The sequence below is a fragment of the Rhamphochromis sp. 'chilingali' genome, assembly GCF_963969265.1.
Source record: "Rhamphochromis sp. 'chilingali' genome assembly, chromosome: 9".
Taxonomy (NCBI): Eukaryota; Metazoa; Chordata; class Actinopteri; order Cichliformes; family Cichlidae; genus Rhamphochromis; species Rhamphochromis sp. 'chilingali'.
This window is the reverse complement of record NC_137936.1, coordinates 24,673,135-24,695,442: the sequence shown is the minus strand read 5'-3', so window position 1 is coordinate 24,695,442 and position 22,308 is coordinate 24,673,135. Positions and strand designations below refer to the sequence as shown.

Below are 22,308 nucleotides of genomic sequence, written 5' to 3'. Positions count from 1 at the left end.
AATGTGAGCGCTAAATAATGTGGAATAATTCACACTCCTGTTTCGAATAGAATGGCTCTGCCTCTTCGCTGCCTGTGAAAGAGATGGGGTTTCCATGGAGACGGGAGGAGACTGTGTCTTCCACATTTTCCCCCAGCATGATAGCTTGAAATACGCACACACAATTTGCAGTGGCTCAGCTGTAGTCTCCCCAGCAGACATCGCTTCTTAACTTTGAACAGCACAGCCTCATTTATCTTAACCTCCCACATCTTGCCAAAATGAATAACTTATATCTCATGGCCCTTCGTGGGAGATCCTGCCAGTATCGTGACCTTGCTTCCGTGACATTCATTCTACTGTACTCTTAGCCTTCTTGTATGTGGCTTAGTGAGGCAAAGGTGAATAGCACATTATTGAATGTTTGGATATCACATCCACGCGATTTATTTTTCCTTCAGACCACTTAATTTTAAAAAATGTAGTGAAATCACATCTCATGCTCAAACTGTAACCTTTTTGAACTGATTCGAGATTAGATGTAGGAATGTAATTATGTGATTCTCTATGTTTAATAGCAGTTGTGCGCCTTTATACTATACCACTCAAAAAAACCTTTTGTTTTTGAAAGAAAAGCACAGTTGTTTTTAGTAGATAAGTTAAGAAATGCTATAAATGGAAATTCATCATTTTCATTCATCATTTATAGTTTTTAATAAAATATTTACATAAGCAACCATAAAAGCAGCCATTTGTCCAGTGGTGCATCTTGTTACCTAATGTTGATACCTAATATGATAGCACAGCTAAAAACTGTGCTGTTGATTAAAGACACATACATTTGGCTATTAATGGGTCCACAGCTTGCCAATGTTTGATTACAATGTCTTAATCCTCTTCAAATAAAGCACTTTCTTCAGAAATTCATCAGCATATTCTCAGACTAAGAAAGGCTCATTTGCAGTACACGACAACTTATCTAAGTGGGAAATACCCCAAAAAGCCATACAACAGTATGCATATAAATTATAGATGGTGAAAGATTTCATTAATCCTCATCATTGTTGAGCAACCCCAAACTTTTGAGTGGTTGTATATGTGATGAGCTTGTATTTATTTCTCCGTTTTATAATTTCGCCTTTTAAAAATATGTGCTTTGAGGGAATAGAAAAGTCTGAAACAGGCCATTTTTGGGATCTTCAGCAAACTTTTCCCCAACTCATGCAGTGCTTACATGCACAAAGTGCACCAGAACCCAATTCAGTAAACCACTAAAGTAGGTAGGAAATCTATGCTTGCCCCATCCATCTCCTGAATGAATCCCACCTCATCGCCTCTCCCTCTCAATTATTCATGCATTTCAGATGAAGAAGAGAATCCAGACTCAGCATCTATATTTAAACTCTGACTGGTCCATGGTGGTTATATAAATAGAAACAGTATACAGTCTGGTTTGATACACCAAAGAAAGCTGTTCTCATCAGAAATAACAGTGTAACGTGAACTACAAAGCATTTAAAACATTCACAGGGAATTAAAAGATTAATCAGTGGGTATGAGTGTAGACTGATGATTTTACAGGACAGTTAAGGGTAATTAATGCAATGTGTGGTGAAGCTTCACCTGTTCCTTCTGTCTATGAAATGCATAAAAATAACACCTTAAGAACTTCTCTCATCAAAAACAAAAACAAAACAAAGAGGCAAGGTTATTACATCGTTCAGAGATATTTCGCTGCTATATTGTCTAATAGAATGCAGTTCACACAGTGTGCCATTCTACAATGATTTATTTATTACCAAATCAGAGAACATCATGAAGTACTCCGCACACATCAGAACAGAAGGAAAAGTTAAAAGCGAGTGAAACACTGACTTGAAACGCAAAGATAGATGTAGGCAGCAAAAGACCCACACATAACTCCCTTACAGAAATGCACACAACAACACACACACACACACACACACACACACACACACACACACACACACACACACACACACACACACACACACACACACACACACACACATTGTCAATCAACAATGATGCTTGAATAGAAGGCAGCTGCATGTTTCACAGAAATGACAGTTACCATGGTGATAGTGACAGTGAACTCTTAAACATTTCAGCGCTGGTAGTGAAAGAGTGAAATAAAGAAGCTCAAAAACACAGACACAAAGGCAAGTTATGCATGACCTAGCCTGCAAGATGTGGATGCCATGTATTCTATTCGCAGAGCGAGAGCAATATAAAGCAAGATCGCTCTTAATCCTACACTCAAACACGCTTACTGCAGATATTCAACTTGCTAACAGCATAACGGTCCTTATTTCACAGTTTGAGAGCACCAAAATCAGCGGCCATTCAGTCTGAGTGCTGTTAATCCCATTGAGTGTTACCCTCAAATTAACATGCAAATCCTTAAAGTTTTTGGTAATTGGACAGCTATGAGCACTTGATTTTGCTCTTAAAAAAATCTCTTTTGATTTTTCCCAACAACTCAGTGTCAGACCGTGACGAAACCACGTGTCATTTCTAGTAAAATAATGTATCATTCCACCAGGATGAGCACAATATCAAATGTTTTGGTTTAGTGACAAAAAAGTACTGGCAGAGCACAAAACTCTAATTTAACAGTGCATGGGCTATAATCCACAACAATAGCTTTTTTTTTTTTTTGCTGTACAAGCTTTACAGGACACTACTGTTAGCTGTTGTCTAAAATGCTTTTATTTTAGTGTTCCTACTCTAAAATCTGCACGCCCTCACCCATTTATCTGGATTTCAGTTAGCTCAGTGGAGTTGAGGACAGCATCAGACAGACTAATCTAATTTAACAGTAGCAGTAAAACAATACAGTAATGGTAAAAAATGAAATAAATAGCCTACTGTTTTGTTTTTTAACCTAATAAAACAGAAGTCAGCTCCATTCATTAACCTCCAAAGGGTCTAGGTACCCGGGTCTAGGTACCCTTGCCCCCTCCAGGGGCAAGGGTACCTAGACCCGGTTTGTAGAGTACGCTTGGGGAGTGTGATTGTGTGTACAGCGTCTCTTTATGTCTGTCTCCACGTTGGTTGAGTGTGGAGTGAGTGCATGAGAGCATGAGGGTGGGAATGGATGTTTGTGTCTGTGGGTGCCTGTATGTCTGTGTCTATATGTCAGGTTGGGTATCAGACGCCACCTCTCTGGGGACACCTCAGGCCCTCCAAGGTTTGGAGGCCTATCTCCACCCACCACCACTTCCCCTGCCGGTGGCGGACTCCCTCAGGTGTCGGTGTGTTGGTGGTTCTTTGTGTCTGGGGGTGGGCGTCCGGGTACACACCGGCTCACTCCTTGGCGGCCGCTTGTCGGGGCCTGGGGCCTGGGGCTCGCTCGGGCCCCTTTGGAGGTGGGGTGCCCCCGGCCTCTCGGCCTGGGGCTCGGTCACTCAGGCACAGCTGGGGGCCGGCGGAGCTCACGGGCGCGTCACTGCAACTCCCCCTGACTTCTGCTCCGCGGCTGCTGGGCGAGCCCTCATCTGGGACTCTCCTCAGCTCTTACTGGGACAGTGGCGCGGCTGCCCCTCTGTTGGTCTTCCATGGTCTCTTGTGTTCTGGGGGCCTCTGGATGTCTGGAGTTTTGATCTCCTCCATACCCGCTTCACACCCTGGAGGACGGGGCTGTGGCCCCCCCACACTCCCTAGCAGATCATTACATGGAGAAACCTTTGGAATGCAAGCATGCTGATCCACACAGGTATGCACACATGGGTATTCACAGACGCGGACTAAAGCTTTCTTGGCTGCTGCCTCAAAGCACACTGTGCGCTGTCTATCTTGCGTGCTGCACAATATCGTTTATTATTTAGTAAATATTGATATCTATGACTAGCTAGTTTATTGTGATGGTGCTTTGTTTTCTCTATTATTATGTTGCTCTTTGTTGTTTGCTGTCTCCTCTGTTTGTTTGTTTTTTTGTTTTTTGTTTTTTTTTCTCTCCATACAGGTGACCCAGGAGTTCTTTTTTTTTTTTTTTCTCTCTCTTCCCCCCCCCTCTCACCGTCTCTTCTCCCCTTTGGTTTTCTTTCTTTCTCTCCCCCTCTTTCTCTCATTCATTCCCCCTGTCCTATTTATAAAAAAAAAAAAAAAAAAAATGACAAAGGATGAACTGAAGCTCTGCCATCACGTAATGTCGCATACTGCTGTTTCTGATGTCATTTAAAAAAAAAAACAAAAAAAAAAAACCTCCAAACAAGACACTTTGCAATATGTAAATCTTTACAGTATACATACACACTGTACCCAACCTAGGGTTTCTATTAGCATAATTCAGCTGACAATTATTATATTGTTATTGCATTAAAAAATATGTTTATAAAAGGGACACCAATAATAATGTCTTCCATAATTTCATATTAAATTATAATAGTTTAATAGCTTTTATGCATCCTTTTACAGTAGATCTATTATAGAACATTAAACCAAATTTCCTCAGCAAATCTTAATCAAACTACTTTATTGGAACAGAGAATAAACATTAGTCTGTGGAATCAATCAACAGGGCAAAATAGTAAACAAAAAAAATCCTAAAACATTTTGTAGCCGTATCTAATCATTTATTCACATGTGTAACTGGTTACCTGCTAAATTAACATCAAACCACTCACCCTGTTCTAACAAACTAGCTCAGGTGGAAAAAAAATCACACTCTTTAGTACATATTAGGATATAATAAAAAAAAAAGGTCCTTAGCCAGACTTGAAATTAGGTAAATACACTTCTCAGATGAAGAAGAACATGACACATTAGACTGTGCCCTTATTTATGTAATAAAAACGAATTAAGCCAAAATGCAGAAGCAGTGTGTTAAAAACTAAGTGTACCCCATCAGCAGCTTGCAGATACACCTTCAGTAGAAGTAACTTGAAGTAATCATTCTGTATGACTTTATCAGTCTCAAAGTTTTGGAGGAATTGTGGCCCACTCTTCTTTACAAGGTTGCTTCAGTTCATTAGGCATTGCAGAGATCCCACCACAGCATTTCAATTTAGTTGAGACCTGGACTTTGACTGAACCACTACAACATGACTAATTCTTTTTTTATTTAGCCATTCTATTGTAGATCTACTGCTTGGGATCATCGTCCTGTTGCATGACCCAGTGCCAGAAAACCTTGGACAGATAGCCTCACATATGCCTTTAAAATACTTTGGTACACAGAAAACTCTGTGGTTGACTTAATGGTTGCAACGTGACAGGTCCTGTGGCTAGAAACAATCCCAAAGGGTGGCTGTAATTATCTAGTGGCTATAGCTCAAGAGGCAGAGCAGGTTATCTACTAGTCATTTAGTTTTATGGTTCAATCCCTGGGTACTCCAGTCTGCATGCCAGGTATCCTAAATTGCTCTCCGATGCATACTTTGGATTATGAATGTGTGTGAATGTTAGGTAGAAAGCACTTCAGCTTTGAATGTGTGAATCATGCAAGCTGTATAAAGAGTGGTATGAGTAGAAAAGCGCTATACAAGAAGCAGCAATTTACCACCCTCCACAGCTGTCCTTGATCATTGGTATGAGGTGTTTCTGTTGAGATTTCTTCGTGATCCACCAAATATGTTGCTGTGCAGCATGGCTAAACATCTCTAACCTGTTTTCCTAATTTGTGCTGCCATATTTTGTTCAGAGAGAGGAGACTTTCTTCCAACAACACTTTCAAATAAGCCATACTTGTCCAGTCTTGTACTTTCAGTCGTTTCCTGTGTCTCGTTCTCCCCAGCTGTGTTCACTTCCCCAACTGTCCGTCTGTATGTCCTCCCACTAGTTCTTTGAGTGTCTCTTCCTCTCGCTTTAGTGTTTTTATTTTTTAGCTCACACTGTATTTTCTGGTAGTTTATAGTTTTCAGTTTTCCCTTTTTTAACTTTATGTTTTGTCTTTTTTGGATTACCTGCCATCAGCCTAAAGAAACAGCTTGATATTCGCTGAACTCTGCTTGCCTTCGCACTGGCATTTTGGGTCCTCACTTCTTACGCCTCGTTAGCCTAACTAGCCCAGCCTGTTGGGAGTCCAGCTGCCCAGCACCCGAGTGCTTCTTTTTGTTGGAACGGTGGTCTGAGGATGAGAGGCCTTCCAGCGGCGCACTCCCTGGTCCTTCCTCCAGGAGGAAGCAGGCATTCCTCGCCACAGTCCACAATGGCCCTCAGCCTGAGCCTGCATCCCTGGCCGCATCAGCTTCACTGCTGGCTTCAGCTCCTATATCTAGCTCTGTGGCTTGGCCTGCCCCCAAAACTGCTACATCTCCTCTGTTTAGCCTCATGGCCAGCCAATTCCCAGAATTGCTTTTTTTGAACTCTCCTTCTCCCTGTTGCTATTTCTTTTGTCCCAATCAAAATTTCATGGAGCCTTGCCTGCCTTTTGTGCCCTGCATTTTAGGTCCTCACTTGTCACATTTCTCCACATGACACTGAATGCTTCAGACCTGAAAATTGCCAAAACGTCTGTTTTTATAGATGTGCTCACACTTGTGGATGAACAATTAATGACTAACATATACTCTCTTAATTTAAAGTGTGCAGGGCTTCTGTGTTTTGATTTAAGTCTTTGTAAGATAATTAATGGCACAGGTTTTATTTACCATATTTTAAGATGTGCTAAGTACCATATCCTGATATGTTAAGCCTTAGCATTGGAAGTGAGTATGCTTTCATTTCAAAACGTGATAAGTTTTTTCATAGCACTACATAGCACTTTTTAAAATTGTACTTTTGATTTTGAACAAAGGCAACAGCCTGTTTACATTCACTGTGACTGGTTAATCCCTGTTTGGGGTAAGCAAACAGTCTAAAAGACATAGCCTGCGAAGAAGAAAAAAGCAGTACTGTAAACTGACTATTTGTGTTTTTTCTGCACAAAACGGTGTGTCTCTTCATTTGGATTTACATGTTGTAACCTGGAACCAGAACAAAGTTTAAGTGAAAGTGTTATTTTCGGTGAAAAGCCTCTTGCACTAATAGTCAAGTCTCCTTTCCATATTCCCTTGATAAATATGTCTCCTTTACCACAGTAGAGTGGCCTTCACTCTATTCAGTTGCCTTTCAAAATAACCTGCACAGTGAAGTGAAATCCACCAATGAAGAAAGCAGCAAAAGCCACCAGAATCAGATCAGCTTGTTCCTGTGAAACCTTTATAGTGATTCTGTTGATCTGAGCACATATATGTTATGTTGAGAATTGGATATGAAGTGCAGGGAGGTTGCATTCAAAGGTAATAGAGAAATAGCCTCACTGAAGGACCGTGAGCAGACTATAACGCCATGCTACTTTTTTCTGTATTGTGTGTAAGAAATGAAGAAGACAGGAAATGAACAAACAGTTCTATATTATCTGTAATAATAAATGTTTGTATAAATTACTGAATGCCATCATACAATGATATGCTGATATGCTGTATACATCAGCTTTTAAGCAAACACATAATACTGTTTACTGCATATTTTATTTAATGGATCAAAGCCTGTGAGTTGGTTCAGGGAAAACATGCCGAGTTGTTCTGATGCATAAGGCACATGACAAACTGTACCTGATGCAAGATGCTGTATATCTAATGCCCCCTTGCAATAACTAAATCTCACTGCCAATGCCCCACAACATCAACTCATCTGCTCTGCTGTGCTCCTGTAACAGTGATGCAAACACTTGCTACTCTTGCTGCTGCTCAATCTGTCTCCATCTGCAGGGTAAATCTAAATGACTCTAGAAAAGTTTATTACTGACACCTCTTAACCATCCCAGCCCGTTTTGTAGGCTTTTTGTAGGCTTGTGAGGACTGCTTAGGGTACATATTATCTGTATTAATGTAAAATAAATCTAATCCATTAGGGCTAGCTGACCAATTAATTAGCTCCTCATTCACTGGACAGTGAGCAGTGTAGAAAGATGACACTGACAGTTTCCACATTAAATACGTATGAGCATATGATATGCAAGTATGAATTTATTATTCACCAGTGATTCTCTTAGGATTTATTTCAGACTTTCAGACATTGCTCAGATATTAGTAAATGGTAAGAGTAAAAGCAACTAAATGTATTTTATTTGAAGTTCAGGCATAAATCTCAGTGATGGCCTGCCTACGACCCCATGTTGGATGGTAAAAAAAAAAATGTACAGATGAATGACTGGTATGTTCAGGATTTGATAAGCTCAATTTGTTTTAGTCCTTCAGCTTCGTTTTGACGCTTTTTATTCTTCAAACCTCTAGGAAAAGGAGCCCTAGCAAAAAATAGGATTTCCCAGCACAACTTCAAGTATAACCTGGAAGTTACACACACGGTAACTTACACAACAGAGAAAACTATTACTGCCACACTAACTCTCCAGAGTTGCAAAATCTTTACATCTTGCATATTCTTCTTAAATTTCTCACCACTTTTCCAAAAAGGGAACATTGTTGCTCAGAGGTTTCAAATTTTCAATGTTGCTTAAGCAGCATGTCGTACACACTAATATCATGATTCAGCAGTTGTGCCAGTCCTTGATGGGCTCGCTCCTTCAGGGCTAGTACTTACTTGGAATAACTTACATAGGAGTTTCAATATTAATCACTACACATACTGTTACATCTACATGTGAGACAAAACTTTAGTGCACAGTACACTCTCTTTTTGACACCAACTGCAATAATGAAAGTACCAAATCAAAAATGTCTTTCAATTTACCATAAACCAGACTGTTTTTTGTTTTTTATAGATTAAAGAGTAGGGAACACATATTATAGTGTATATGTCTTCATGTTAAAGAGTGAAGCCAATCGTTGATGCTTTTCCTTCCTAGCTGTGCTAAATATTTTATGATTAATGCAACCACACACGTGTTTTCTCCAGAGCCGCTGTGTCCCAGAATGACTTTTTCTGGAAACTACATCTACGGAGGAACTGTTAGACGAGAGTTAATTGTTGACTAATTTTCCTGTGATTTTTTGCTTTGTTTTAAAGGATAAGCCCCATCCTTTCGAACCTAATCTAATGTAAAGGAAAAAATAATAATAAAATAAAATTCTCTCCATAAAAGTGATTATCAGAAGCTTTTCAAGTAATGTTATCCAGGTTTACCTTAATAGTTAAAGAACTGAGTCTTTACTGTCTATGTAAATACATATGTCTTTGTAGACATACCCCATTTTCAAACAGGACAAATGAATAGTAGAATATGTACGATCCACGCCAATATTATGCAGAATAATTAAAAAAGGCAAGGTTAAACCACCACATAATGCAGCCATCACTCACTTAAAAGTACATCATATTTATAGTTTAACATGGAAATTGCCAGAAATTATGCACTACTTAAAATTACTTGGAGTATATCCCTGAAGGTTCCTACTCCAGATAAAAGATCAGCTTTCTGAGATCTCCTTACCTTGATGTTTGAGCATGAGCATTGTAGCTGAAATTTTTGTATTCAAACTTGCCACTGTTTTTTTCTTCCCACTTTTGCCAAAGTGCTTGCTCAAGTGGGGTTATATAATTGTTGGGTCTCTGTCTTCTTTGTATTATTGTAGGGTCTTTACCTTACAATATAAAGCATGACTGTAAGAGGCAACTGTCGTTGTGAACTGGAGTTATACAAATAAAATAAAATTGACCTGAATAGAAAAAAGGGAGACACAGAGCACAGACATATACAGGTGGGCTAAAGAATAAACCAGAGATACTTCTGGGTTTCACACAGCATTTCAGCATTTAATAGGTGAAAGTTGTTTGCTTAACCCACTGAACACCAACCACATCAGGAGAGACAGGTGGTGTCTTTTCATAAATAGAGCAATTTTCATCTGTGGTGGGAAGGTTGTGAAGGTCTAACCCTAATTATACGTATTCAGTTAAGAGAAGTTTTGTTTATATTGTGAAGTGAAAGATTGCTGTCATCTGAGGCCCTACAGACACAATGCTATGACCACATGATTTCCATATCTGTAAGAGGCAGATATTAAACGAATACATCGCCATATAGAGACAACCCAGAATTTGAAGTGTTCTTTCCCCAGGCTAAGAGAAGCACTTGATTTCTTTTTACCCTAAGTGAGAAATCTGCTTCTTTATTATTCTGTTTTCCTGACTCGATTTCTACATGTCACACAAATAATTTTCATAGTTTCAGTCTTCAGTTTTCCAGATCTCCTGATCTCTAATTTGTTTCCCCTTACAGCCATTGGCCCTGAGGCTTCATTCCTCTTTGGAAATGTGATGTCTTAATGTCTTTCCCTAGCTCATGTAACAGCTTAACTCCAAATTGAATGAAAGGCGCTTGCAGCTGACCACCTCCTCACACTCTACTATTCTACGAAAGTCATGATTTTTCTTCATCAGTAAAAATACACTTCTGACAAAACAAAACAAAAATCGACTTTTTCTAAGCATATCCTTGCACAACAATTAAAAATTTAGAATAAGGTCCACAACTGTTACTCTGATGACCATAGTTACATAATTTATATCACAGAAACAGACAGAACATGTCCACTGAAATTAGTAAACTGAGCAAACCAACAAACCACCTTCACTAAAACTTGTTATGCCCCGGTGCAAACCTGAGGAACTGAAATGACACCACCAGTTCAGATCTATCCACTACAAAATGCATGACATGACTTATGAAATACTCACAAACACAACTCTGCCAGACCCTCTGCACATTAACAGTGAATGAACATGAAATATGCAGCACATTGTTGAAACAGCTACTGCAGAAGTTAACTAATAATACTCATTGTTAACTAATAATACTGATCAATATATTACAATTTCAAAAATCTTTAGCACGGCTTTATCTTTCTTTTGTTTGTTGTGTGGTCAGCAATTAGATAACCTAATGTATCCGTAATGCACAAAATTAAAACAACCAATGCCATGATAATTATATAATGATTTCTACTGCACTTACCACTGACTATGTAAGGAAATTTGCAAAGAACATTCAGTCTCCAAACAGGACTGACCTTTCCTTCTATTCTTTTCATCAGCCCAAATAAGATGCAAAAAGATAGAATCCCACCATTTATATATATATATATATATATACGCCCACAGGACACTTCTACGTGTAGCTAGTTCAGAGCTGGAATTCTTTTTGCCTTCAGAACAGTCTTCATTCTTCGTGGCACAGATTCAATGAGATGCTGAAAACATTTCTCAGATATTTCGGACTATGTTGACATGATAGCATCGCACAGTTGCTGCAGATCGCCGCACATCAATGGTGTCAGTTTGCACAATCTCCCACAGGCCCACTACTGGATTGAGATCTGGTGATTGTGGGGGACATTTGAGAATCATGAACCGACTGCCACATTCATGATCATTAACAATATTCAAGTAGGCTGGGGCATTTAAATAATGCTTAATCGGTACTAAGGTGTGCCAAGAAAACATCCCATACTACATTACACCATCAGCAGCCTGAACCACTGATACACGGCAGCTTTGGTCCCTGCTTTTTTTTTGTTTTAACCAAATTCTACCCAGGGGTGTCAAACTCATTTTACATCGCGGGTCGAATACAGCCCCGGACCGGTGAAACTGTCTGTGTAAAGAAGTGACGTATTCAACTGTTTTTGTACCTGACAAAGAAAAAGCTGCTGTGACAAAGAAAGAAATGTGGCAACAAAACTCTTTGGACGTAAACCAATTATGTGTAAAATTACAGAAACTCTTCTGGTAGCTCATTGGCCAGGCTGTCCACTTTTTTGTTGTTGTGTGTTGTGTTTACATCATTTTGTGGAATCTGTTTACCTGCTCTAGCTGTTTGGTGACTGTTGAAAGGGTTTTGTGAACACTTCGCTGAGATTCTGGCGTGTCTGTGGGTATGATGCATGTCTACATTTAAATAAAAGATCTGGGAGTACATCCTGTTAAACCAGATGTTCTCCCTCTCTTGCGTCCGGTACCGCGGGCATTGGGGTTCAAGAGGTTAATTGTTTATTGCTAAATTACTTTGTGTAGTATGAATGTTCATAAGGGAGGTTTTTATGAGTAGGAAAAGCTGTAAAACTTATGAAAATACAGTTAAAAGTCCAAAATGTATGCTTGTGCTTGTTTGTGGTGAGCAGATCAAACAAGTTAAGAATTATAAATGGCTTCAAGCGCAAACTCAGGCCTGTGAGACTCATTTAGACACTCAGGCACTGAGCCATGGCTCTGTGGTACATGCAGACGTTTCTGCACCTCTACCATTCAAAGACACTTTGCATATAGTTTACATAATATTCAACACTGAACTGTAAATCTAGCCTTTTTCAATAAAACAATTTTTATTCAGTGTTTTCATAAAAGCCGTATTTTTATGCATTAGCTACTAATAGGAAGAACACACATGAGGTTTAGGGCCTGAACAAGTTAGAAACCTTTTGTCCTCCATAATGGAAAATGGCTGAAAATATCCAGCTCCTAATTGTATAAATTCTGCATTCAGCGTTTCAGTCTCCAATATCACTGAAGTGCAGCCAGATGCTCCTCGTTTTACGTTTTCGCTAAAGTCCCACACCTGCCTGCATGGATTCTCAGCAAAAAGGCTGAAGACTGGGCTCCGACATATCGACGGGTCATTATTGATTGACATATGAAATTATCTCGTGGGCCGGATATAATTGTATCGCGGCCGGATGTGGCCTGCAGGCCAAATGTTTGAAACCCCTATTCTAACCCTGCAGCAGACATTGAGGCTTCTCAGACCAGGCAATGTTTTTCCAATCTTGTATTTTGTAACATCAGTGTTCTGTTTTTAGTTTACTTAAGTGGGACCAGGTTTGGCCTTCAGCTGCTATAACCCATCTACGCCAAGGTTCAACATACTGCACATTCAAAGATGTTCTTCTGCATACTGTGGATCTATAGGTGGGTACTTGAGTTACTGTTGCCTTCCTATCAGTTCAAAACAGCTTTGCCATTGTCCTCTGACATCTGAAATGAACAATCTTCTTCCCCATTCTGATGCTTGGTTTGAATTCAGCATGCTGTCTTCACCATGTTTGCATTAATAAGCAGCTAAACAGGTATAGCTAAAAAAAAGTAGCAAATGAGTGTAAGTTTCCTTAAAACCAATAAAATTATACCAGGATTCATATAAACTGGTTCATATAATTCATATAATCTTGTACTGCAGTTTCTTCCACATGGAGCTGTGATTACTTAGTTATGGCATATGATGGTCTGTTGACAGCTGTAATCATTAAAGATCATCCATTTACTGGATGAAAAAAAAAGCCCAAAACAAAAACAACGCCAAAAATATGTTTTTGTGAATTTTGTCAAAACAATTCACTTATGATTTAATTGGTTGCTTCAATTCCTGCCCTTCAGGCCTTTCGGTGTACCTTTACATGATCTGTTAGTTATTTTTACTGTCTCTGTTCTTCCATTCTACATATCTGACACATTCAATAATGAAATAGAGCAACACCATTAATTATAATAGTCTAAGGAACATTTTTCTCTAAATGTCAGCATTAACCTCCTGAAGCTTTCTGTCTGTCTCAATATAAATATATATATATATGTGTGAGTGTGTGATGTGTGTGTAGGTGTGTAAAAATGGGGGAGGGTGGAGCTTGAGTAAAAGGAAGTAAAATGTCAGTTTTCTTACATTTAAATAAATTTATTCTAAAATTCATAATGAACACTGGAGATACGGTTTTACTGCATTCTAAACATGAAACCATGCAAATACATATAAAAAAGGGTAATGTGAGCATGAGTGTGTATTTGCTTGTGTAGGAAATAGTGATGACAAAATCGATGATAGGTGAGCGTGGTTAATCAATTCCTGTAGTTAGTAAGTCCATATTTTAAGCACTGTGGTTGAGGTTTTCAGTTTATTTCAACTTTAACCTTTAGAGGCTGCAGTAGACTTTGAATGGCTGCCTTTGACTTTGACTTGAGGGCAAGTTAGAAGGGACACTCAGAAGATGTTGACGAGGAGACAGTGTGACAGGCAGAGAGCGACTGCCGTGAAAGCAATCTCTGGGGCGCTCAAGCTCCTAGCACACATGATCCCAGCCTAAATCTCTGCACCGAACAGACCAAGATAAGATGGACAAATAACCCAAGAAAAGGATGTTACTCCTCAAGTACAGTTAGTAACTTTAGTGCTGCATGGTTACTCAACAGCTTTCTGTCAGTGAAGCGTGTGATTCTCATTTACTTCTCTCTTTCTACAGCTGCTTCATCAACACATACAGTGCCAATCAAAGGTTTGGAGGTACTCGCCCATTACTTCTCACTAGGACTGTACCACGCGTGCTCTGATGTTAACAATCCGCTAGCAGCAACTTCAAAGTAGACACCAAAGCACTCTCTCCTCAAAGTTGGATAAAAACAAATTTGACAAAGGGCTTTAAAATATTCATCAGTGCCCTGTGCAACTGTTATGAGGCATTTAGAGAATAGGAAAATGCCTCACAGTCTGTGTATGAATGTGTTTTGTTTTTGTTTTTGTCTTTTGCAAAGTAACGACACAGTTTAAAGGATAAACGTATAATTGCTGTTGAGATGGCGATCTTTCTAAGATATTAATGAACATCATAGAAGGAAATATTCACAAAGGTACTGTTAAGTCTAATTGTTGAATGTTGTCATTGTGCTTCTTAAATTTGTAAACTCTTCCATCTATAGGATCAAGACATTCCTTTGTCTCTGACCACCTCTCCAGCCACTTTGTGCTGGGGAGGTGCTTGTGTTGTATTGTGTATTGTAACAGTTGTCAATAAATAGCTGCCAGCGAGCTGCTCTTTGAAGGACTTTGGGCTGGAGACAGGTTAGGAGCGTGAGCTTCAAGAGCTGGTTCTTGACCAAAGACTTCCCTCGCTAGCGGGTTGAAGATCTTCTGTTATGTCTTGTTTTCTTCATGATGAATAAGTCTCTAAACTAGCAGGGCTTGTGGAAACACAGACCCAACATTTATACCTCCTTTACTCAAGTGCCTTTAATCAAAATGTCCATTTATATGTGTAACATTAACATTGCATTAGCAGTTGATTCAATAAATATACTGTGTGAGCAACTACAGTCAAATTTCTACGCAAACTCACTGGAGATTAATAAGCAGACTGTCAGGAAACTGAAAAGAAGATCCTGACACTCATACTTATTCAATACATTCTGATTTAAAACTGTCTTTAGTCATTTTAGTTTACCCTTTTTTATATTTCAGCTTTTCTTCTGTTCATTTAATGCATTATTTTCACAACTTAGGTTGCCTTGTATCAAAATACTTATTTGATACGAGTTATCTATGACATAATTATTACAAATAAACTTGCATTGCTTCATCTTGCCAAATGTAAAATGAATAGACAGAGAGCCCAGCTTTCAGTTTAAATAATTTAACTTCATCAAGTTTTAAAAGGTTTAGGGATAGACAGAGTTTAATTAGAGGCAAGTAGAATAATTTATATTAGTAGGCATGCTGGAACATATAACCATGAGTCATTTCATTAGCTAGAGGATGAGGATATAGTTGTTATCTAATGAGTAAGGAAAATTATATAAGGAAAATTGTCTGCTGACTGGGGAACATTATATAAACTGAAAACAACAGCATACTCACAATGGACATATAGTGGAAACCACAAAAAACACTTCACAGGTTTAAAACATCTACTCTATATTTACGCAAGTTTCTAGATGACATGAGCATTCACACTGATCAATCCTGTCAAAAGCAGGATTAAATCTTAAAGGTTGATTCAGTCCCAGATGTCAAAAGGACATTGGCAATCTTGGCCTGGACTGTTATAGTCACATAGGAAGCTCATGAATCTCATCTAATAACTGTTAAAAACTCGAAAGCTACATCTTAAAATGGACAAAAAGGCCAGTCTAAACTTGTTCACCCTCTTCAGATATCCCTGTCTGTCCAGTCGACAGCTAGAAATAGAGAAGGATGGACAATGCTCCAAATTTGTGGGATTTCTACATATGTATACAATCATAGGCAAGTACAGATATTGTACAGCCTTCGTTGGTCTTCTATGAAATATTTAGTGCAGGCTCTGGATGATCCAGCCCATGATTGATGACAGGAATTCTAGTCTTGTTTTTTTATGGCTTCTTATACATCATCTAACCAGCTGTGACTGTCCAGATGTCAGAAACAGTGACCGATTCTAGTCTGGGTGCTTGTATTGGATTCTGCTGCAGACTGATTTATGAGTAGGAATATCGCCAAGCCACATTTATTTGTCATGTTAACTGTGACATGAGAGTAGCATTATTGGAATTTGTTGCCTGCCATCTGATGCACAATACCCACTGACGGAGCAGGAACTGGTAATTCCACATTTATTAATGCATGGAGGACAAAGATGACAGCAATACTCACGTTTGGCTTTGGTTTCTTCTGTAAATTGTCTGAAGGCGAGCCCATATTAATAGCAGATTTTAAATAAAACCTTCAAAATAAAATCTATTTAAGATTTTATTATTTAGTAATGGTTTCAGAGGAAGTGGGACACAATTGGTTTTGAGCAATGAACAAAAGAAAATGCTTACAAATTTTACTCTGAATATAAACTTATATACTATGGGATTCAAACTATAACTTGAAACATTTATATAAGTATTGTGATTTTTAAGAATATTGTCAAAGTCCTAATCTGTAAACAGATATTTGTGATATTATGAATAGCAGAAACCAGCAGGATCTAACATGATGTTACATAAATGCTACTGCAGGTGAAAAAGGCTTTTCTTGGTGTTAGGCACTGCTTTGCCAGCGGTCAGACACAATCTCATTTTATGGTGACTGGAATCTGATCTGGGATCTGAGTGCGAGACAGACAATGCTTTGTCAACTTTCCATTGACAAAGAATGTAAACAGAGAGAGGGAAGCTTCAAATTGGGCCTAGAGTCTCCTGGAGAATAATTAATGTGACATTTCCCTGACATTTAGTCAGAAGTATATACCAGAGGAGCCTCAAGAAGGAAGGAAGGGAGGAGAGATATGAGCCAATGCAGAGAAAAGAAAGCCAGGAAGGATGGCAGGGCAGAGAAAACACAGGCAGCAACACTGAGATTTTGTTTTTAAACATTTTTCCCCTGAACATCTAAAAATTGTAGCTTCTTGTTTTGTTTTGTACAAACATTAAAACAGGAACTAAACAGAAGTGCAATTACACAGAAACACAAACAGGCCCACTCCTGTTCAATACCCACTCCTTCGGCGATGATAAAATCGTACTTTTGTTGCCTGGTAACCATTTGTTTTGTGCTAATCGCTACCATTCACCATCTTTTTATGGGCTGCTGCACATTTTTGGTCCAGGATAGGAGAGCACAGCTGATCAGTCTGTGGTTCAAGTTGGATTGCTCAACAAGCCCACAGTTAAATAAATAAATAAAAGAACTAAGACAATACATGAACCCCTTGAATGGTTTTGGTAGCTTGGTCTGTGGTTTAATGTGGTCCTTTTTTAACTAATTAGGAATTAATAAACTCTGCTGCTTGCTATGTCAAGTTTGCTCCTTTTTCTGTCTATCCCTACCCTCCACTATCAAGATATAATGATGCCAAGCCAGGAGGTGATGTGAATTAGCAGCTCAGTTAAATTCTTTTAACATGAATAATAGATATATATAGACATTGAGAGCTAGAGATTCGCCGAAACCACTTTGCATAAGCAATTTTCTGTGTTATTATTCAAAGTGAATCGCTGTACCCATCTTCGTCGAGCACTTCACAACAGTTTGTCGCTGATATTTTGATAAATTGCAGGTATCGCGGCGTGATAACGGAGACAAGAACTTATGGTCGACTCCGAGTGGTCATCTCCTTTTTGTAGGCTACAGCACTTTCTTAGCGCTAACCCAATAAGCATCGATTTTACATCTCTTTGATTCCTGTGAAGAAGACATTTCACTGACAGACTCACAGCACTCATCTCACTCTGTTTGTGGATTAGAGCTGACAGTTCTAACAAATCCTCGCTGCAAAGCATCAGCCGGCACAAATTGCTAATAGTTTCATTTCCATTTCCCATGCAATAATAGCTGCAAGACAAACAAGGCACGCTGCTCCCCTTAAAACTGAGCTGGAAAGAAACAGCCCCCCTCTTTGATCCTTCCAATCCAACTGAGAAGAGTGTGATCAAAGGTTGCTCATGTTTAACACTGCTGTGGTCTCCCAGGTTGCAGTTGCAGGTGTGGCTCTGTGAAAGACCTGCTGATGGCATAACATGCATTGACTAACGGTGCGGGTTAGGGTTATGGTTGAAAGAATTCCATGTCATTTCCAGCTTCTTGTTCATGTGCACAGAGCTAAAATTCAATATCTCAAACCTCTTAATCTCAAAATGATTTTTTTTTTGGGGGGGGGGGTCACAAAAAAGCAAGTGCTTTAGTTATTTTAATGTAGTTGCACTTTATATTACAGCTTGGTAACAGTGAGATAATAAGGTGGAAAAAAATTAAGTAATATTGTGGAAATAACAAGTTATTACCAACTGGTCCATTTGGTCCACTGGTCTGTTTGTTTGAAGGTCTGTTTTTGGTTTTGATGATAATGATGATGGCAATAATACAGCAACGGTCCTTTGTAACTGCAGCATTACAGGACACAAGGCTAATGAGCCCAATGTCACGTTTTAAAGATGTTTTATAGCGATAAATAAAGGCAGCCATTTATGTTGTTACCAAATTCGTCTTCCTGTTTTGTTCCCAGGTTTCAAATCACAATAACTGCAGACAACAGCACACAAATCCCATGTGAACAAATGGCATTGACAGGCTTTTTCTATGATTTCCAGCATTTACTCCATGTTCCAACTTTTGAACAATCAAAATGTAATGACTGATACATTTTGTGTAATCATAAGCTGTTTCCTCTCCGTGCAATGGCAGTAATCTAAGGTCACCTGGCTGTGCTGATATTTGGTACAGGAGCACTTCCTATTATTTGATTTTTCTTGAATAAACTGAAATTTCAAGCACAACACCGCAGGTATTTCTGCGACAGGGGTCAAAGTGAACATAACCATGATCAACTCACACCCAAAATCCCGTGGCATTACCTTTGCTGCAACAGATGAGCTGGGCTTCTCCAGGAGGTCCCAAAGTTTCTTTCTTTTTTCGGCACAGCAGGTGTTGTCAAATTCTTCTCCCTCTCTGTCTTTTAAGTTGTCTGCCTCCCTTTTGAGTTCTTCATTCATTTGCTCCTTTTTCTGGTGATATCTTGCTTGGCAACACGACTCCAGGTAGATCTCATCGATGCCCCAGTAGTCTAGTTCTTGACTAAATGAAAGGGCGCACATTTCCTCCATCATGTGCAGCTTACCCGTGCGGTAAAAGTTCAGAATAGATGTAAACGCCCCTGGATGCCGGTCGAAAAAGTACTCATTCTCCTCCAGACTGTAATCATCGCACACTTCCATCAGTGATTCGTGCGAGTTGCAATCTCTTAACTTTCCCAAACGCGTTCGTGGTAGCCTGTCTAACGTTCGCCACAAGACCTCATGCGGGAGCCCTCCAACGTTTAGCCTGACTCTGCGGAAACATGACTTGCTGCGAACGATGTCCACTGGTTCAGGTGGCAGCGATGATGTTGACCGAGAGCCGGCTTTATTTAACTCGGCCAAGGATTTCTCCATGATAACTTTAGGTAAAGAGAGCATGAGGACCGCTGAGGCTATGGACTACACTTGATTGTCTCTTCATTCATTATCGTATCTGAAGGAATCACAAAATAAAAACAAACCATTAGTGTTACAGAGCTTAATACAAATGTCAGAGGCCCATTGATTTCTGTTGTAACAGTCGTAACACCTTGCTGCTCTGGCTCTGGGATACATTACCCCAGAAAGGCAAACCTGACTATTGTTAAAATGATGATAAAAGTAAAACAAAATTATTTCACTCACATTAATTCTTCCATATTTCTTCTGAAAATGTCGTTCAACAATCATAAAATGCTTTCTTAACTGTTCACTGGTTGAACTGCTCATGCAAAAATACTGGAAATCAATAAAATTAAGTTATTTCTAATGATATTTCCCAATCAGTTACTGCTGTTCTTGTTGTCTTCAGCATTATTCTATTTTTTTTTTAATTTCTTCCTAAAACCACAAGAATCTCTTGGTGAACAGATGGGGGTTATTAAGATGACTCATTCACATATAAACAAGGCAAAAAAAAAAAAAAAAACAGAATCCCAGCTTATTATTGTGCTGCAATCATCTAAAACTGATACTGCAAAAAGCCTCATGTTCTAAAATCTTACAAAACACTTTTGACACTTCTAACAACAGGAACAGAAGAAAAACTGCCTCAGATGCTATAGATCAGATACATTTAGAATAAAGAAATGAAATCATCCTAATCTACCTAAAAAGCTGTTGTGACTTAAATGAATAAAACAGTCCAATCTTCTTTTTTAAAATTGTTTCCTCATCCAATAGTAGAAAAAAAAAATGCTCAGAAAGATAAAAGGCTAAAGCCAGCACACACTGTCATGCATTTCTTTTGGGGGGTTAAAAGATATTTTGGGAAACTTTACCAAAATGCATCCATGCTGTTCTATCATCAATTTAAGCCAGTGTGGGGGAAAAATGCTGATGATAACAAGTTCCCAAAACTTTACACAACCTATTTGTGCTGACCAATTCTGAAGAGAGCTCTCCTCTGTGGTAACAGATGAAATATTTATCTTTATGACAACAACTATTTCTGCTGTGATGGCTTAGATGGCTGCACAAGGTGGCAAAAGAGGTCATCGTGCCCATTTTTTCTTACTATTAATATTATTATTATTATTTTGCCTCCACAGAGGTCGATCTGTACCCGTATGACGCCCATGCAGTGCTGTGGGTGGGTGAGACGCAGAACACCACGCAGTGATGAATGTCGTACAAAGTGAGCGCTGTCCAGTCCAATGGTGCTGAAACACCAGGAAGCAAATGTTCACTCCCTGAATCACGGCGAGCTCCCTTGGGAGGGCAGGCTATCTGACAAGAAAATATAGCCTACGTTACATCCTCTTGTGACGAAGAGGCCAATATTTTTATGGACCATTTATGACAGTACACGTGGCACAAGCTTCACATTGAAACGTATATATTGAGCTTGTGTGTTGTGTGATGAGGGCACGGAAAAGTCCACAACACATCGGGCCTGCAGATGTGATCACTGTCTCACAAAGTTTGTAATCTTTCACAAGCACGAATAGGCCTGAGGACTAGTTTCAAAATGCGCATGCAAAAAATTTTTGAAAAAAAGAAAGAATGAAAAAACTGAACACAAAAGTCTACTGCTGAATTCAAAATGTAGATATTGTTATATCTGTGTTGTGGATGTTGCTGAAATAAATAAAACAATAACAACAATAATAATAATAAATATTCATTTGAAGCCGCCTCCACCCTCCTCCTGCTTTATCCAAGTCAAAGCTTCGACAAAACAGATTAAACAAACCACAAAACAAACATCAGCCCCACCTTTGTACACACTGGCAATCTGCGTAGCTACATTGGGAATGGTACTAGCCATCTAAAAGTGCAATGTAGTGAATGCAAATCTTCCATCTTTTCCCGTGTCTTTCAAAGGCTCCGTGCTCCATAATGGTGCAAGCTTAAACGCACAGTGTTCCCCCCCATGCAACTGGAAAGCTATTACAATTGATAGGTTGCACATTACACAAAGTCCAGAAATGGAAAATTAGCTCAAAAATACCTTCGTGAGTTGTCATCCTACACTGAATCAAACCAGCACGTACCGCCTTGTGAACAATCAATCCGCTGCCACAAACAAAAAGGAAGCAGTAGCATTTAAAAAAAAAAAAAAAAAAAATTGAGGCGCCGTTATTGGTTTACTATTGCCAGGGTCTAAACCAATCCATTTCCCCCTCCTCTGCCTCCGACATGGCAGAGATATCTTCTGCACGATCTACTGTCTACCCGCCGGTTTCCTGCTCCGCATCTTGCTTCCCTGATTCACCCTGAAGATCAACAAGTACGCCGACAAGCTCGTTCGGACAGACTACCTGTGTTCCCAGTCAGCTGTGTGAGGAGGCGCCGCATCTCTGTGAAGGTGGATCCATGGCAGCTCGGCGCTCTCTTTCACATCTGTTTAACTCTTTCACCACCGCCTCCTGCAAATCTATCATCAAAAACACACAGCTACGTGTAGCCTACGTCAGACTATGATGTCTCCAGAAAAAGACGCGTAAATGTGCATGTGCACAAAAGCCTAGCATCTGAAAACACACCCGCAGCTCCCACCTGACTGGAGAGACACACTGTAGCTCTATTTATTACGTTATTAGGCACTAGTGATGCATCGTTGTATGGTGTGTGACTGATGTGATC

General features: G+C 39.3%; 1 protein-coding gene across 2 annotated transcripts in view; it reads right to left on the bottom strand.

Annotated features, from left to right (window-relative positions):
• The window catches only part of kcnb1 (potassium voltage-gated channel, Shab-related subfamily, member 1), a gene marked incomplete at its 3' end in the record, with an annotated part of 33,585 nt that extends 11,502 nt beyond the window's left edge, over window positions 1–22,083 (bottom strand). Inside the window, exons 1-2 of one of the 2 annotated variants that reach the window (XM_080892094.1) lie at window positions 21,984–22,083; window positions 19,021–19,675 (exon numbers count right to left, since the gene is read on the bottom strand). In XM_080892094.1, coding sequence (XP_080748220.1) covers window positions 19,021–19,620 — 600 coding nt within the window. In that variant the 5' untranslated portion in view covers window positions 19,621–19,675; window positions 21,984–22,083. Of the gene's footprint in view, window positions 1–19,020; window positions 19,676–21,673; window positions 21,732–21,983 lie in introns of those variants that run through there. The other variant, XM_080892095.1, reaches the window with a different exon arrangement.
• Window positions 22,084–22,308: the final 225 nt, after the last annotated feature.